Raw genomic sequence first — 19,373 nt, forward strand, 5'->3', positions numbered from 1 at the left:
TTTTATGGTATTCCAGTTTGTTTTTCCAATAAAATCTATGAAGATAAGAGAATAAATGTTAGTGAACTGGTATCATGGAATTTGGTTTTGAGATTGTTACCTTTGGAGTAAGATAATGAATAAGTTGCATTTTCAGCCCCATTTCGTATGGACAGATAGGAGCTTTTCTCAATAATATTATATTTCTGTCTTATCTCTCTCTATATATACTCATCCATGGGTTCTTACTCCTCAAACTACTACTCATCGTAAAACAATTAACGGTGTGGCCCATTAGCTCAAACTTTAACTTGATCTTCAATACATGTGCATAACAAGTATTGAGTGCAAATGGATCAAAATGATTATGACTATAATCATCTCTGCTGATAGTGTTGTGAATCCTTAATCAAATACAATTGATCAAATAGCTTAAGAATAATCTTATAGAACTTTAGACAGAGAAAATTAAAAAACAGAGGTGAGAAGAAGAAGAGAATTTGAATGAAATAGCCACTTTCTTTATTGCTGAATATCAATCCACATTACAATCTTGAAAGCCTTCTATATCAGTTTGTTTACAAGATTACAGAGCTAATACAATGTAAATTGTCATTAAAAATAACCTATACAATGTAATGTCTATTTATAGACAATTATACTTAACTAACATTACTAAGAAGAGTAAAACAGTTAAGTTGTTAGTGACTGAAATGAACAGGTCAGCATAGTTGATCGAACCAATTCCTACTGATAGTATTAGTAATTTTTAGAATAACCAGATACTGCAACATGTAGCAGCTTAAACTTTTCCTATATAGTAGTTCCTAGATGTTGCAATAGATCATTTCAATTATCAAGTGTAATTTCTCTGATGCATGGGCATATGTTATTTGCAGTGCATATAAGTAGACTATTATGGATTTAATAAAAAGAGACCCATTATAATTCATATACATCTTGACCACTACAGTTGCATCACACCTTATATAGTCAGCTGCTAAAATACTAAAACCAAACTAAATCACACCTTTATAGTTCAGCAGAATATTCATCCATAGAAGAGAATCATCTGAGAGTCAAAGTAGAGTCCAAGCCTCACTATATTTAGGCATAAAGGAAAGAAAGAGAAAAACTGATAGTCACAATAGAATTAGAAATTTATATTAGAAAATAGAATCAAAATTATGATCCAGAAACATAAACATGAAGGAAACTGTCTGTCTATAACTGTGTACAAAAACCATTATCCCTTCTAATAGTACAAAGACTAGAACCAATATATAAAATGGTTCTGAACTGAACCGAGCATCTTGCTCTTTAAGAAACTTGTCTCCAAGCATCCGAGCAAGATTCAAGCCTGATGAAGAGGCAAAAATTGACTACTTCTTTATTTAAGGTTATGGTAGTCCAAAAACAAAAAAAAATGAAGTTTAAGTACCCCATAATCGTGTTTCCCCATCTCTCAGTGGCTCTCCTCTTTCTTCCATTCTCAGTCTTTCAGTATGACTAACTACTATATGGTCCTCCGTCATCTTAATCGGTTTCCCATTGGCACTGCTACAATTAAACATATTAAGTATAAATTATCATGCTGCTGGTATAAATTACAATGCAGGTACTTCTATAATTATATTTGGACCACATCTAATAAGTATTAAACAATAATAATTTTACAGAGATATATTTAAGGAAGACAAAAATAATATGATACGTGAAAGTAGTTACTAAACTGTATTAAAACATCATAAGTTCATTGTCATGATCATGTGTGCGTTAATGTGTTTCATCAATTGCTTAAGTTTATTATGAGTTTGTGATTTATTTGAATTTCATTGCTGGTTGGGTTGGTTCATGATATTTTAATTTTACAGAGATATATTTAAGGAAGACAAAAATAACATGATACGTACTTCATAACACATGCTGAGTCCCCCACATTTGCACATTGTGCAAAGAAATTTTCAGCACCATCAGTCCATACCAGAAGCACTGTTGCAGTACAACCCTGAGTAAAACTAGTTATATTAGCACAAACTATAGCATTATCAACCTTCATCACTACACAAAATTATTAAAAAGATATCAAGTGGATATATGAATACACCATATATGTGATAATATATATTTATGTTTTTTTTTATTTTCTGATTTTCCTGCTTGTTGTGCACATTTATAGGGGCGGTGACTTTCTTTTTAAATATATTTTGTACACACTAAAACAAGAGTTTCAAATAATAATAACAATACTAAAACATATACATACATATGTATATGCTGCTAACATTGTCTTATCTTCTTCTCTGTTTTTCAAATAATAATAATAATGCAATACAGTTTTATGAGAATAGTGAATAGTAGTTTGAGTAGAAAATTATTAAAAAAATTAAATCAGAGCTCGGGTTGATTGTCTAAAAATTTGGATTTGTGAAATGTTTTATTCAATATCTATGTGTCTTTGAGTGAAGCCCAATTAGTTGTGTTTCTTTTGGTTTGTGTGAATGAAGTTTATTTTTTCTTTATAGCGGCTATAGTTTAGGTATTTATTAAGATCTATTTAATATTTTATATTTTATTAACTAAAAATACCCAACTATTGTTGAAGCCATGTGAGTGCCATGGCCATTTTAATCTCTTGGGGATAAATATTCCCCTGTATTGGTTCTGTTTATAGGCTTATTTTTTTATGTCGTGAATTTACTTATGAATATGTGAACCCAATAATTTTTGTGTTGAAGATTGTATGGTTAACCTCATCTCTTTCTTGGCAGGTACCTCCCTATTATGATGGGATTGGGGTCATACGTTTGTCATTAAAACTTTCTGACTCTAGCCAAACACCTATAGAGGTATGGATTAGTTTGAGTTGTAGTATCAATTATAGTTGTTATTTCACTAATATCTGCATTAAAATCAATGGCTCCAAATGCAAAATATTAGATTGGATTGGATCTGGAGAAATTGTTGCAGAAGGTTATTTTATTTCAAGTGATCCAAAGGATGAGGTTCACCATGTTCCTCTTGGGCCTAGTGCTATGAAAGTGGGGATAGATCTTGTGAGAAAGAATGATGCATTTCTGTGGAGACCTTCAACAGTTATGTCTAATATAGAAGATGCTATAAGTATAATTGCATGGCCAGCTGATAAAGTTATAATTAGGTAATTAACTTTTTTTATGTACTCTTTTAGTTTACTATAACTTTAAGTTGAAGCATTAATTATTTAAATTTTGTTGTAGCTAAGCAAATGGAATCACAACAAAGACAAGTGCAAAAATGATGATGAATTGAAGGATGGAGCAAGTTTCGTTTACTTTTGTGTATCTTGTAATGTTTCTATTTTTCATTTTTGAAGTAAAAATTGTTCAAGATTATAAAACTTTATTATGTTATGCTTTCAAACTTAAGTTAGAACTAAGATCTCATGAAGTAGGCACATTCATGGTTTGAATTAGTTATTGTTTAATGTAATACTTATGATTTATCAATCTATTGATAATTACATTTTATGATTAATTTTGAATTTTTTTTTATCAAAATACAATAATGAAAATCTTTTAATTAAAAAAAAACCATATAAGTATACTTATCAAAATAAATTAAAAATTTTATTACTATATGTTATGATTTAAAAACATATTATAAGCGTAAAAAGTCATTATGGTTTATATAATATAACAAACTAAAAATGTTATCAAAATAATCAAATGTAACAGTTGAAAAGTGTTATGAAAAAAGTATAAGATTAAACTTCAAATTTATAACCAAAAACTCTATCTAAATGTTGTTATTTGAATATTATAGCACCTAAAAATGTGTTATTGAATAGTTTAAGATAACACCGAACATAACATTCAAATACTGTTATAGAAAACACTGGACTTTTAATAATAGGGGCTATGTTAGCATTTTTAGAAGTGTTATCAATAGTCTCGGTTAGCAGTTTTTAAGTGTTATGAATACTGTTTTTTCTTGTAGTGGTTGACGGAACGTGCGACACTTGCGGACTCTTTCAACATCCCGTTGAATCTTTCTGTCTGCCCATCTGTCTGTGGATGGTAGCTCGAGGATATGTTCTGTTTTGACCCCAAGAGACAGAATAGTTCAGACCAAAAGGTCCCAGTGAATCTTCCATCTCAGTCACTAACAATGGTCTGGGGCACTCCCCAATATTTGAAAATATGCTTGAAGAATTGTCGGGCTGTCTCCTCTGCCGAATAGTACTTCGACACCGGGATGAATGTTGCATACTTCGAGAATCTGTCCACGACCACCAAGATCGCACTTAAATCCCATGTCTTCGATAGACTGGTTATAAAGTCAAGCGACACACTTTCCCATGGTGAGCTTGGGGCTCACAATGGCTCCAACAACCCAGGTGTCTTATTCCTATCGACCTTGTCTTGCTGACAGACGAGACAGGTATTGGTGTACTCCACTACATCATCTCACATTTGTGGCCACTAGTATCCCTGTTTCAAAAGGGCATGCGTTCTCTGCCACCCTAGATGACCTGCCCACAAGGTGTCATGACACTCGCTTAGTAATGTCCTCTGCAAATCTCCAACTTTCAGAACATACAAGCGACCCCATTTGGCCCACATAAGGTCATTCTCCACCCAGAACTGGCGAGTCTTGCCTTCTCTTACGAGCTTCAGGATGGTCCTGACAACTGGGTCTTTCTCCAGGTTTTTTTTATGCGCTCCTTGAGTGGAATGTTCACCACGCTAGCCGACAAACTAGCCAAGATCTTTAGAGTCACCAATTCTGCTTGGCAACTCAAGGTGTCGGCTGCTTGGTTCAAGCGTCTTGCCCTGTGCTCAAAACGGAAGTCGAATTCCGCCACGAACTCCTGCCATCGAGCCTGCTTAGGGGTCAGTTTTGGCTGAGTAAGGAAATGACTATCCGCTGCATTATCCATTTTCACCAAAAACTTCGACCCCAGCAAGTAATGTCTCCACACTCGCAAGCAATGGATAGCTGTGAGGAGTTCCTTCTCTTGGGCAGTATACCGCCTCTCAGCTTCAGACAGCTTGCGGCTCTCATATGCGACCGAGTGGTCTTCCTGTACTAGTACCCCTCCCAGAGCATAATCTGATGCATCTGTCTATAATTCGAAGGGCTTGCTAATAGTTGGCAAGGCAAGAACAGGATCCTTCATCATGGCTTCCTTCAAACTCCTGAATGCTTCGGCACACTTGTCAGTCCACGCCCAAATCACACCCTTTTTCAGAAGCTCGGTCAAGGGTGTCGCCCTTCTTGAGTAGCCATCCACAAATCGTCTATAGTAGTTGGCTAGGCCCAAGAAGGAGCAGAGTTATTTTACATTTGTGGGGGCTTTCCATTCTTGGATTGCCCTCACCTTCTCCAGATCCATACGAATACGGCCACGTTCCACCATGTGGCCTAAGAACTTGATGCTCTCCTGTGCAAACGAGCATTTCTTGCTCTTCACATATAGATGGTTCTCTCTCAACTTCTGAAACACTTGAGCCAAGTGTTCTTGATGTTCTTCAATCGTGGCACTATAAACCACGATATCATCCAAGTACACCACCACGAACTTATCTAGATACTCGTAGAATACTTGGTTCATCAGTGTACAGAAAGTAGCAGGTGCATTTGTCAACCCAAACGGCATTACTCGAAACTCAAATGCTCTGTAACGAGTAACACACATTGTCTTTGGTTCATCCCCATCGGCAATCTTCACCTGATAGTAGCCCGATCTCAAGTCCAACTCGGTGAAGTATTTGGCTCCACTTAGCTGGTCGAACAAATCAGCGATAAGAGGGATGGGGTAGGTGTTGTGAACTGTCACCTTGTTGAGAGCCCTAAAATCAATGCACAGTCTCAAGCTCCCATCGTGCTTCTTCTGGAATAGCACAGGTGTGCCAAATGGCGCCTTCGACGGTCTGATGAAGCCTAGCTCCAATAACTCTTTTAGTTGTTTCCTCAACTCTTCTAGCTCAGGGGGTGCCATTCTGTAAGGCGCTTTTGTTGGAGGTTTCTCCCCTGGCACCAGCTCTATCTGGTGATCAATCCCCCTCTTTGGTGTCAAGGCTTTGGGGAGTTTATCTGGCATCACATCCCCATACATCTTGAAGACCCTCGTAATTTCTAGTGGAACAATCTCTTCCACTGATTCTTCGAACATGGTGGGTACTGCTACATAAGTGGGCTCCTGCTTCTTCACACCCTTCTTGAACTATAAAGCTGATAGAAGCTTCACACCAGGGGGCGGTTTCACCTTTGTGGGCACCATTGAAGGAGTCTCTCCCATTATGAGCAAACTCCCAGTGGTAGGAATTGGGATGGCACCTTTCTCGGTTAGAAATTCCATCCCCAAAACTACATCGAAGTCATCCATATGGACTACCACTAAGTCAGTCTGTCCCTCCCACGTTCTCCCAGTGTATCAAGGAGTGTTCCAAATCTCATTCTTGTTCTCAAATATCCTGGTGTTGGTAAGGAAAATAGGATAGTTTTTTGTATGCTTATATTTTATCATATGTTTATGTTATAATATGTTATGATATATATGAATATGTCTTGTATTCTTTGGGGCTCATAGTTGCTTAGCTAGCAAACCTCAATGTAATTTGAGGCTCATAGTTGCTTAGCTAGTAAACCCCAATGTTTTTATGTTGCTAGGGGCTCATAGTTGCTTAGCTAGCAAACCTCAATGTATTTTGAGGCTCATAGTTGCTTAGCTAGCAAACCCCAATGTTTACCATGGACATGGGTTAGAGTTGTGGTATATGTTTTATAGTATATGTTTTTTTGATATAGTCTTATGTTTATGTTTTATGTTATATGATTGATTAGTAGATTTTCCTTGTTGGGCATTAGGCTCACTCCTTTAGTTTTAATGTGATGCAGGAAAATAGATATGGAGGCGGAAGGATTCTTGGTAGCTTGGCCTGTGTATTAAGGATGAAGGGATTCAATGGACTGTGTGACGATTCGAGGACGGCGTTATTTTTAGTCTCTTTAAATTATGTTTTTATGTATTTTCCGCATTTAGCTTTGTAAAAAACTTCATTTAATTTAAAGTTATGTTTTATTTTCAACAAATGGGATCCAGTATCGCTCATTTATATATTTCAACAATTACTTTGGAGTTTTTCATAAAGTTATGAATATTCCTTATGTATGTTTTCTCAAAAATAGTTGTTATGTCTAGTAGTTTTAATGGTCCAAGGTCTTAGAAATAGCTGGGTCATTACAGTTGGTATCAGAGCAACGGTCCATTTGCATGAAGTTATCCTTGATACACATGCTCAAGCTCTGAATCTAACCACCAATGCAAGTGTTTATGTTATAGTTATTATGCCTATGTGATTAGCTAACATTTTAGCCTTGTGTTTTCAGTTAAGAATGAATGGAGCCTTGACCTATGAGGATATCCGAGCCATTAAGGCCGTGAAAATAATTAGAGAGCCAAGGAATACAGTAGGAGTGCTAGAAAGAATCACTCGGAGAGTACTCTTATTCCACAGGGAGATAGGTCACCTCCAAACAACTAAGCAAATCATGATGAGAGCAACAGAGCAATATGTTTTAGTGATTAGACTTTTTAAAGATTATCTTACTGTAATTGTAGCTTTAGAAGATATATTGGAGACTATAGATGATGAAGATGAATTACCGGTAGCTATGAGATATTACTTTCTCATACTTAGGTTCACTTCTAAAATGGAATTCCAATTCACAAATGAGCAAAAACATAGAATCTTTACGAATCTTCCTCGAGGGCATTTTGAGGCTCAAGATAATGATGAATATGAGGGGATAGATAATGATATGTTAATTGAAGGGTCAGATGTAGAAGATCCTGATTTTTAGAATAGATTAGTTTCTTTATTTATTTTATTTATTATATTTGCATTTATGATTGTACTTAGGGAAAACCTTTTTTCCAAATAAATATCATTGTTATTTTGATAACATGTATGAGTTTGATTTTCTTTTGCAATCATAATAAACAATAAATTTAATAAATAATGACCAAGTTCGATGAGGATGGATACAAATCAATGGACCGGGTTCTATATTGAGAGTTAGGGGGCCATAGTAGTGGGAATGATTTTACTGATCCCAGTCCTCCCTCAATATGGTTAACTTTGGAACAATGACAAGTTTTGAGCCTGAGAATTAAGTCATATAGGATGATTAGAAACACACTTAGAAAATAATAAAGATGGCTTATTTTTCTAAGTTTACAAACACACCCTAACTATAAATAAGGCTTATATAATTCTTGTCATAAAAAGTCATAATTAATAGGTCTAAGTTATGTTTGCTTAGATTATGTTTTGTTTTAGAGCCTATTAGGGTAAGTTCTAACATGTTTTTCTCAACTGTTAGAACTCCACTGAAGATGTCGCTCAGAAGGTCTACTCGCACCAATGCCAATGCCTCCAACTCCGCTCCTGACAGCAATGAATCCCCTCTAGTTCGTAGAAGGGGAGCGTGTGCTACCAATGATGGTGCTAACCGAAGTGCACCACCGCCGCAGGACGATAACAATGCAGAAATTTCCAGACTTCGACAATAAGTTAAGGAATTGCTGCAGTAACAGCGACAGCAGTCTCAGCCTCCGCCTCCGCCGCAACCAACGCCTTAGTAAATGGCTCAAGCACCCCAACAAGTTGGTCCATATGGGGGATAGCCAATGGCGAACTATGCACCATACCCAGCTCAGCACATGGAGCCAATTTATGAGCGGTTTTGTAAGCAACACGCTCCGAACTTTGAAGGGAAAACAGACCCCTTCGAGGTGAAAGAATGGCTCAGAAATGTGGAGCCAATCCTAGCGCACATGAATATAGGCAACGCAGACTGCATATCTTATATTTCTTCTCTGCTTAAGAAAGATGCTAGAATATGGTGGGACTTAGTTCAGCAGACTCCCAATGTCGCAACCATGACTTGGACCAGATTTGTGGAGCTGTTCCACAAAAAGTACTACGATTCGGCAGTCATCGCTTCAAGGGTCGAGGAGTTCGCTAGTCTGAAACAGGGCAACTTAACAGTAGCAGAGTATGCTCGGCAGTTCGACCGATTAGCCAAGTTTGCACCAGAAATGGTTCCAATTGACTTTCTAAGGATGACCAAGTTCGTTAGAGGACTTTGACCATAGATTGAGCTAGGGGTAAAGCTCGCGAACCCTGGAAATACTACTGATGCAGATGTTCTAGAAACGGTAATAGAGGTACAGGGGAAGGGTCCCCAGTTAGTAGAACGAAGAGAAAGCATCTTAGCCGGAGCGACTAAGGACTTCTCTATTTCAGAGATAGGACTCTTGAAGTACAAGGGTTGGATTTGTGTTCCAAAGGATTTTGATATTCAACGAGAGATTCTGGATGAGTCTCTTACCACTCCCTATTCTTTACATCTAGGTATAACGAAGATGTGCCAAGATTTGAGAACCTTGTATTGGTGGTCAGGAAAGAAGAGGGACGTGGTGGATTATGTGGCCAAGTGTTTAACTTGTCAGCAGGTAAGGGCTGAACATCAAAGGCCAACAGGGTTATTGCAGCCTCTAGGGATTCTAGAGTGGAAGTGGGAGGATATCACCATGGACTTCGTGGTTGGTTTGTCGAAGACCGTGAGACAACATGATTCAGTGTGGGTGATCGTGGATAAGTATACCAATTCCGCCCACTTCTTGCCTGTTAGGACGACTTATACTGTGGAGCAGTATGCTGAATTGTATGTGAAGGAAATTGTTCGACTTCATGGGGCTGCGAGGTCGATAGTATCTGACAGGGACCCCACCTTCACCTCCAAGTTTTGGGAGAGTCTGCAGAAGGCTATGGGAACGCAGTTGCAGTTTAGAACCGCATATCATCCTCAGATGGATGGACAGTCCGAGATGAAAATTCAGATACTAGAGGATATGCTACGAGCCTATGTGCTGGATTTTGGGGGATCTTTGAGTAAGTATCTCCCAATGATTGAGTTTGAATACAACAACAGTTATCAGGCGACTATCGGAGTGGCTCCGTATGAGACGTTATATGGGAGGAAGTGTAGATCACCTATCCTTTGGGATGCAACTAAGTTTTCACCTTTTGAAATTGTGTATGGTTTTAATCCATTGACACCTTTGGATTTAACTCCATTGCCTTTAACTGAGCGTGCTAACTTAGATGGAAAAAAGAAAGCTGATTTTGTTAAACAGATTCATGAGAAGGTTCGACAGAACATTGAGAAGAGGACAGAACAATATGCAACTCAAGCCAACAAAGGGCGAAAGAAAGTTGTATTTGAACCTGGTGATTGGGTTTGGGTGCATATGAGGAAGGAATGATTTCCTATTCAAAGATGATCTAAACTTCTTCCAAGGGGTGATGGGCCATTTCAAGTGATGGAAAAGATTAATGACAATGCATATAAGTTAGACCTTCCAGGTGAGTATAATGTGAGTGGAAGTTTTAATGTTTCTGATTTGTCTCCTTTTGATGTAGGTGAAGATTTGAGGACAAATCCTTTTCAAGAGGGAGGGAATGATGAGAACAAAGGAGCAACACTAAAAGAGTCATTGCAAGTTCCAATTGGGCCAATTACAAGAACAAGAGCTAGAAGGTTCAAAGAAGCACTTAATGGGCTAATCCTAGATATAAGGGGTGATTATGGAAAGATAAAGTCAGAAATTACTCAAAATGGAGATCAAATCCTAGTTAATGTTATTAAAGCAATTTAAATGGCTAGTTAACCTCCCAAAACGTGGCCTTTCAGTTTGGAGGAGTTATGGACATATATTTATGTTTTATTTATGCCATTTAGTTATATTTATATTGGTTAAATTAAGATTTTTTGTACTCAGCCATTTAGCTACTTTCTACAAGTCTAACAGTCTAGAATTGAAGGGTTTTGGTCTAAATTAATGCATAAGTGGGGTTCCTAAGGATTGATTTTCTTTGTGTTCTTGAACACTTCCAAGGCGGTAATGGGATTCCCTACCCTTTTAGATGATTTAATGTTTATTTGATTCTTGTTTATGGTCATGGATTAGTATTTGATGTTTTGAGAAAATATATCTATGTTTGATCATATGGTTTGACGAATATCTCTTGTTAGAAGCATGATTAGGTTTTAATTAAATTTTGGAGAAACAAGAGTATAGTGTTCGGTTCATGTTATTCTTTTGAATTTTGATAAAACATGTATCTTGATTAGGGGATATGGTTTAAGATTTGAACATAAGGAATATGAGCATGATCAAATATTAAACCATATCCTCATGATCATAAGGAATATGAGAACCAAACATTAGGAAAAGCATGTTACATTTTTTCTATTAATATAAAATATAATGTGTTGAGGATGTATGATTGAATTAGGTATCATATATTTCTTTATGTTTGATGGTCTATTCGGCGAAGGCATTGTTTATGGGGTTCTATGTTTTTGAAATGATTTAACTATTTGATGCATGCTAATTGTATTTTAGAATGCATGAAAATATAGGAACATGCTAGGTTATAATGATTAAACATGAATATGTGGATATTTAAATAGACTAATGCTTGCTGACTTTTTGTTTATATTTTATGGTAATGTAGCCATAGTTTAAAAATTGCACAATTTATGTCTTAAAAATTCACCTTTTAGAATTAATATATGTAAAATATGATTTTTACATTTTCATAATGTATTTTCTTCAATAAAAACATGCAGATTTTTATGGTTTAAAGATCGAGAAAACTATTTTTTAAAAAAGATGCTTAGAAATTGGTTTATTAAAACTGTGAGTATTAGTAGTCCTTTTTACCAACTTTTAGGTCCTTAGAGATTCTTTTTAAATTTTATTCAAACATGATATGAGTTTTAGGTAATGTGAAACATGAGTTTTGGTCAAAATTTTGTAAAACAAAGTGTCACATTTTTTTTTTTACATTTCGGCCAGGCCTAGAATTTCAAGTTTGGATTTGTTTAAAATTCGTATGTTATTAAACATATGATTTTATGTACAAATAGTTGCATGGTAAGTGGTATTTCATGTATTATGAGTTTTGTGAAATTCTTTGTAACCTATAGGTTTTGGCATAGGCATCTAGCAAGTGTATAAAGTTCATGCAAAATTTTGTGATATGCTTGTGTGAGTGTGAATTGTGATTGATACAAAATTGTACATGCTATGTTTAGGCTTTTAAGGAAGTGGTTCTGTGCTTTTCAGGTTTTGTGCTTGGACTTGAGGTAAGGAAGTTAGCTAGATTTCTGTTTTGTTTCTGAATGGACTCTAGTTATGAGATATGTATGGATTTTTTTCGTGTTTTCTTAGTCTTGTGCTGCAACATTATAAAGGAAAATGTGCCTAAGATTCTGGACAATAGGGGTGCCAGGTGAAAACATGGACAATAGGGATGCCGTGTAAGTGACAAAAAGGAGAGTCACATGTGATTATTTGAGAATATGGCAGCCATGATCTTTTGTTGTATTCTTATGTTGCTGATTATTGAATAATAAGGGAGCAATGATCTTATGTTGTTTTCTTATAATGATCATTGGACAATAGGGGTGCCATGATTTTATGATTTATGTTTATGCTTATGTTGCAATTGATTTTATGTTTATGATTATGATTATATAATGTATAATTATACTTATGTCGCAAATAGTCTCATGTTTATGATTATGACTTATGTTAATAATGATTGCCATAAGAAAGTATGTTAAGCATGTATGAGATAGGTCACTTATGCATTTACATCGTGTTTGTACTTCCTTACTTGGCTTTTAACTCACCCCCTTACTTTCCCCCTTGTAGGTTGACACTAGGCATCCTTATTTGGCACTCATGGTGAGCTGAGTTAGTTTCGTATAAGTATGTGTTCACCCTCGGATTGGTCAACGACACGGAGTCAGATAAACGACAAAGAACGAGAGGAAAACTAGAAGAAAATTAAATGGAAAGCAAATGACACAAACGATTTATAGTGGTTCGATCCCAATCGAATGGTAATGACCTACGCCACTTCGTGTTCTTATTGATATTAAATCCCAATATTGTGATCAATGAACTAGGTTTCACGAGTTTCACAAGCCTTGGGAGGATTACAATTTCGGTGGATAATCACACTATGTTTTTCTCTCTGAATACAAAGATCAAAAGTCTGAAAGTCCCTTCCTTGAGCCCCTTTGATTCTTATTTATAGGCTCAAGGAGGTTACATGGGTCGATGGGCCTTAATTACAATTAAGATTTGCGTATTAAGGTAATAAAAGAAAATATAATAAATGTACTTATTACAAGATTGCATATCCCAAAGGAAATAAATGAAAGTATGCGACCAGATTGGTCGCCACTTAATCGTGAGACTTGATGAATTAAAGATTCTTTGGTCGATGGTCGAATAGGATCCATTCACTCGAAACTGCCACGTGCCAGCCACGTGTAAGAAAATCCTGCCACGTCATCATAAACATTTGCCCCCAAGTTTATTTTACTGTGACCAGCATAAAGTAAACTTTGGTGACCGTCCTTTTGTATGCCCCATCAAATCTGTCAGAGTCGTCCATGCCTTCTCGAAAAAGGCAACCAATCACATCATTGCAGCTTCCCAAAAGTGGTTTGATGGCTATTACACTTACCCATGCCTCGGTAAGTTACCCCTTATGATTACCTTTGTAACTGCTCCCCAAGCAATATAAATAACCCCTCAAAATCATCCATTTACTTTTTACTTTTCACTTTCTCCTCAACAACACTAAAGAAAAATACGCAGAAAACTTCATAAACCCAGACGACCTCGACGATCCACGGAGTTTTTGCCCAGCTACTCGACTTAGCATCTCTGATATTCACTCCAATATTCATCTAAGTAAGTATCTCAAAACTCTTAGTTGTTGAAATGCCATGCCATAACTATTTTACATCCGTTTCAGATTCTGAGTTCTTGAACGTTCTTGAAGAAATTGCTTTGGGGTAAATAGGGCACGTAGATCTGAGCCTAATATTATAGGAAAATAACACTTTGCAGGGGTTAGGAATCAGTTTGGTAGTTAGGATTATTAATTTAGGGCATAAAATCGAAGTAAAAATTTGATTTTTAAGCTTGTAGAAAAATTGGGTTTCCCCCCCCCCCCCCTTCAAAGTAGAAAAGTTTTTCCTCACGTATGCTTTTTAATAAATTTTTCAAACTGTTCGCATAGAATTTAGTATTTTTGTTAGAATGTTACTGGTCGTATAAAAGCATAACTTTTATACAGGAGAAACGTTATTCCAACTTTCACACTTCTTGGTCTTTTGGCCGTAGATTCTCATCTCCCCTTCTCTGCTCGCAGATTTTCATGCAAGATCCGTGGGGAGGTGAGAGGCTAATCGACGACGACCTGCTAGCCCAACTTCTCGAAGACGAAGTATAGCTATCGTTGCTAATCCGAGAAATTCCTTTCTCTCACAACCCTTCAGATAATCCTTCGACCATACCACAAAACATGGGTCGAGTAAAATTCACTTCTCAAAAGAAAAGGCAAACAAACACTCTTTCTGCCAAACAGCCTACTCCTCAGGCTGAAAATCCTTTGACCAGACCTCCACCCGAAAACACCTCCCAGCCAGAAATCCAAACAAAGGCCCACCTCCAGGACATCCTTCGACCAAAGTTCGAATGGTGCGTGGTACCTTCTAGAAACATTACTGTTAGGATGGTAGGGAATTATCTCAAAAAGTATGGACTTTCTGGGATAACCCTAAATAAACCTTCCATTGACCAGCAAGAAAACTTGCCTGGGGGCGCCTACAGCACCTGGTTGAGATACCATATTGAGGCAGGGGCAACCTTGCCTCTTCATCCATTCTTCCAGGGGGTGGCTAACTATTTCGAGGTCTCCCCCTTCCAAATCACCCCAAACGGATATAGAGTGCTTTCTGCTCTCTATATCCTGTACAGCCACAAGAAGTGGCATGTGCCTACATCACATGAGATCAATTACCTATTTGATCTCAAGTCCAACCCCAATCACAACCACATGGGGTTCTTCAATTTTTATCACCATGAATCGGCTCGCACCTTCCTGAGTGAGACTACCTACAAGTCCAACGTAGGAAAGTACTTCCAGGAGTACTTTTTAACAACTGACCTTGTCGCCAACAATCTAGCCTTCACTCAATGAGGTAATTTCTTTATTGTCTGATCGCTTACTTTCTTTTAGTTTTTTTGCACATTCTTTAGAATTTTAGTGCCCTTCAGTTCTGTGGCGCCGACCAGCTCCTACTCAAGAAATCGAGATATGAGTAGCTTCCTTGGCCAGCATGATGAATATAGAAAAAAGCGTCAAAGGGCTGGTCACGGAAAACAATTTAAGGCTGGTTGGCCTTTTGGCCCCTCACCAGGACGTGAGGGAATCAACTGCGGGGAGTGCCACTGGTGGAGAAGTTCCCGACCAGCACCAAGACATGTCACAACCTCCGAGAAGGCCAACGGGAGTGACTATTAGGGAACCCTCTAGCACCCCACAAGTAGCTACCGCCCCTCCTCCTTCGGGAAAGGATAAAAAGAAGGTTTCCGAACACCCTGCGCCCATTCTCGAATGTTCAGATGAGAACGGTACTATCTTCTCACTCTTAGACAGTTTTCCCATTCCCTGTCATTTATTTGACAGGGAAGGCAACTTTAAACACACACCCCATTTAAATTCAGATTTTTTCCATACAGTGAGTGAGTGTAGCGGTAGTACAGTAAATAATGTAGCGACCAGTAGTTATAGCTCGAGTATTTTACTTACGATTTCCCTGCTCTTGTTTCCTTGATGTAGTAAGTACATCTATTCATATTGTCTAATTGTTCATATGTTTTCTTACTTGCAGATATGTCATCTGAAGTCATGTTCAAACTCTACAGCGTACCTGTCGCTCCTTCGAGAAAGAAGAAGGAGAGCAGGTCACACCAAAACAGCTCGAACTGGGGTCCCTCCAGCAGCAGTTCTTCAAAGGAAACAACACCCCCTCCATCTCCCCTCAACTAGACGTCTCCCCCAGCACCAGCTGACCAGAACCCTCTTCCACCAGCACCTGTCGACCAGACACCTCCTGACCAAACTGGAGATGTCCTCACAAATGTCGTGGTTAGCTTGGCCAAAGAGAGAATGTCCAAACTGTCGAAGCACCAACGTAGCTGAGAGGCCATCATTGTAAAACCCTAGTTACCCCAAGACCGTTACGGTAAACGATGAACCGTGAATTTAACTCGCTACCCGAGTTCTTTGGTTAAAAATGTGCTTCTAGGTGTTATTAATAGGTTAAGGTGGAAAACCAATCAAAAGGAAAGGATATATTTTATTTGAAACATAAAATTGTTCATGGGCCCATAAAAACATTTACAAGTTATTTACAACTCAAAATGGTCATTACAGTTTCAAATTTACAAACCCGCCGACCTAAGCGGCAAAAATAGGGTAAACCCCCTAGTTCCTCTAAGAACTCCTTGGTCGTGGTGGTCAAGCGGCCGCATATGTGCACAGCACCACCTAAGCTCTCCACTCAAGGCTGGGTGTGCTTTTCTTTCCCTTTACCTGCACCACATAGAACCCATGAGCCAAGGCCCAGCAAGAAAACACAATATTGCATGAATATAATATCAACAATGATCATAATAATCATTCAAGACTCTCAGTCAAAAATAAATGAGTGACAGTTGAAAAGTCACTAAGGTGGGTTCCAGTCCCTTTGGCCATGTGACGATAGGGTCACCTGGGCTTTACAAATAAGTGATCCTTTCACTAGCTTATCAAGACAGGTGTTTGATGAACTAGTCACCAATATAACCTACCGCATGACCATAGAGTCATAACCATGGGATTCTGCTCCCTAGCCACGTGACAAGCAGTCACCTAGGCCTTAGCCCCTGGCTCTGAGTAACTAGTCCTAGACTAGTCAAGCGCTTATAATTTTCATCGACCTTAGGGTCGGTCCAGCACTAATGCTCCTAGAGTCATTCAACGCTGATATCGATTAGATCTAATCTTTTATTGGCCCTGCGTTCAGGACGCTTATGCCGTTTCTGACTCTCAAGTCAGTAATATGCGACCAATGTCGACCCTGACTAATCAGTGCCATACACAAATAAGCAAGATTTGCTAAGCATTTAATATACAATCAATGTCCACATTTAATAACCAACATGCCTCAACAACAACAACGTATGTCATGTATACAAGGTGCAGTTTTCTTACCTCTAATTCGAGCGAGAGTTAATATAAAAACGACCCTTGAGAATGATCAACCTTTAAGTTCCTTAGCGGTCACCTAGTCATAAGAAAATATGTGACACCATCAATAAAATGAATAACAAAGGTTCCCAAACCAAGATCTAGCCTCCGGGACATCGAATCCCACTAATCCGGGTAGTAGGAGCGATCCTAAGGCCTAAAACTGAGTTCCCATGATCAAACACCCAATTGGCCTCAAAACCCTTCCTGAGTCGTGGCCCTAGAACCTTGAACCACGACTCTAGCCACACCAGGAGCAAGGGCCGCGGCGCCCACTACTCAGTGTCGCGGTGCCCAGCATAGACAAAACTTCTCCTCCTGCTTCTTCGAGCTTGGGTCGCGGCCCCCACCTGGGAACCTGCCATAACTTCATTTTTCTTCATTTGAAATCTTCCAAAAACATACCTAAACACTTCCAAATCCAAAAATCAAAGTTCCCAAACATCCAATGATCCAAAATCATCAAATCCTAAAGCTCAAACGAACCAAAAACTCATCGATTCACAAAATCCAATTCAAAGCTTAGAAACTCTAAAAAATCTAAACTTAAAGCTTAGATTACCTTTGATTGGGTTGTTTCTCGTTAAGTCTTTCGGTCAAGAAGCTTCTAATCTTTCCTAGGATCGCTATGCCTCGATCCTCACTTGATTCCGACTCCTAGAACTCAAAATTTCTTCGAAATTGTCACGAACCTCACAAATGTTAACGGGAGAGACAAAAAGTGTTTTCTTAACGTATGGTTCTATCTGACGAACTACTTCAGGCTTAAGTAACCTCAAATAAAACCTAATGCTCGGGGTCCCAAAAACATCCTCAGGGGCAAAATAGTCAAAACTCCCAGAATTTCCTCTTGATCTCAATAACTCCCAATTCATCATCAAATAAACATTCTCATTACCCAATATCCCAATAATTGACCTCGTTATGACAAAACCGCTAATTTATAATATAAGACCGTCTCATGCCAAATAGCTCGAATATATCTCCATAATAATGGGATCTCATCCATAAATCACAATATGCACCAAAATACACAAATGTGCCCTCAACGGGCCAAATTGCCAAAATGCTCTAATAATCAAATGTGGACCCACATGCATGCATTTAACATTATATTATAATATAATTCACATAAACATGCTTATAATCATTTAATGGCATAATTAAACAATTATGGCCCTCCCGACCTACTAATCCAGCCATTAAACTGCATTAGGGATTTCGGGGCATTACAATCATCAACACTGACTCCATGGAGGCCGACCAGATAATTAATCGAGCACTGAAAGAAATAGGCAGTGTAAGCTGTTGTCTATTACTGAGCTTTATTTATTTATCTTGTCATTTTCTTCCATCACCTTATCTTTTTGTCTGATCGCAGGGAATGCTGACTATGGCTGCCAGCTGGCGCCGCACGGGGGCTTTGATTACTCAATTCATAGATTTCGATGCCAGGCATGTTGAGAAGGTCAAGATGCTTGAGGGGAAAAACACAGAACTGCTCAATCAAAACATCAAGCTAGCCGAACAACTGAAGACGTTTCAGGCTACCCTGACCAAAGCCCTTGCAGTAAAAGAGAAGTTTAGGGAGGCTTCTAAACTTAACTTCCAAGAAGCCAAAAAGCTTGAGGATGACCTAATCGCTAGCAGGAAGGAAACTGAAGGGCTGGAGGGGCGCATCAAAGAGCTCGAGAAGACCAATGACAGCAACTTGGAGAGGTATAAGGGAGCCACCTCTAACTACTTCTACACATTCTGGAAACACAACTGCGAGGCAGACTTCAGCTATCTCTCCGAGCGCATGAGCGAAACTAAAATAAAATGGAGCCTTGCTCATTTGGAGGAAGAGGAGAGAGCAAAAATCCCAGCCTCCCCCGAAATCTCCTTGGCTATGAGCATTGACGGCGTGGAAGAGGAAGCTGCGACCTCTGTCGACCAGCAAACTCCTCATGACCCTCCTGCTGCTTCATAATTTTTCCTTGTTTTTCTTTAATTTTAACCTGTAGTTTAAGACACATGAACTACATTTTGTGATGTCAAAACAATTTTTATTGCTGCACGAGCAACTTTCCTTTTAATAGACAATTACATCCGAGCAGTGACTTCTCGCGGTGTAAAGGATTTTGCTTTTGATATTATAATATTTGCATTTTATTATAACATTTATACGCATGA

The 19,373-nt window shown here is 38.2% G+C and overlaps 1 protein-coding gene across 1 annotated transcript; it reads left to right on the forward strand.

The window, feature by feature from the left end:
* Positions 1-18,591: 18,591 nt before the first annotated feature.
* On the forward strand, positions 18,592-19,170 carry LOC133785114 (uncharacterized). The gene has a single exon (XM_062224369.1). The coding sequence runs from the start codon at positions 18,592-18,594 to the stop codon at positions 19,168-19,170; it is 579 nt and encodes a 192-aa protein (XP_062080353.1).
* Positions 19,171-19,373: the final 203 nt, after the last annotated feature.

Source organism: Humulus lupulus, chromosome 6 (genome assembly GCF_963169125.1).
Source record: "Humulus lupulus chromosome 6, drHumLupu1.1, whole genome shotgun sequence".
In the NCBI taxonomy this organism is placed as follows: domain Eukaryota; kingdom Viridiplantae; phylum Streptophyta; class Magnoliopsida; order Rosales; family Cannabaceae; genus Humulus; species Humulus lupulus.

Bases quoted from the DNA above. Each gene is read 5' to 3' on its own strand.
- LOC133785114 (XM_062224369.1), top strand. From the start codon at position 18,592: ATGGCTGCCAGCTGGCGCCGCACGGGGGCTTTGATTACTCAATTCATA.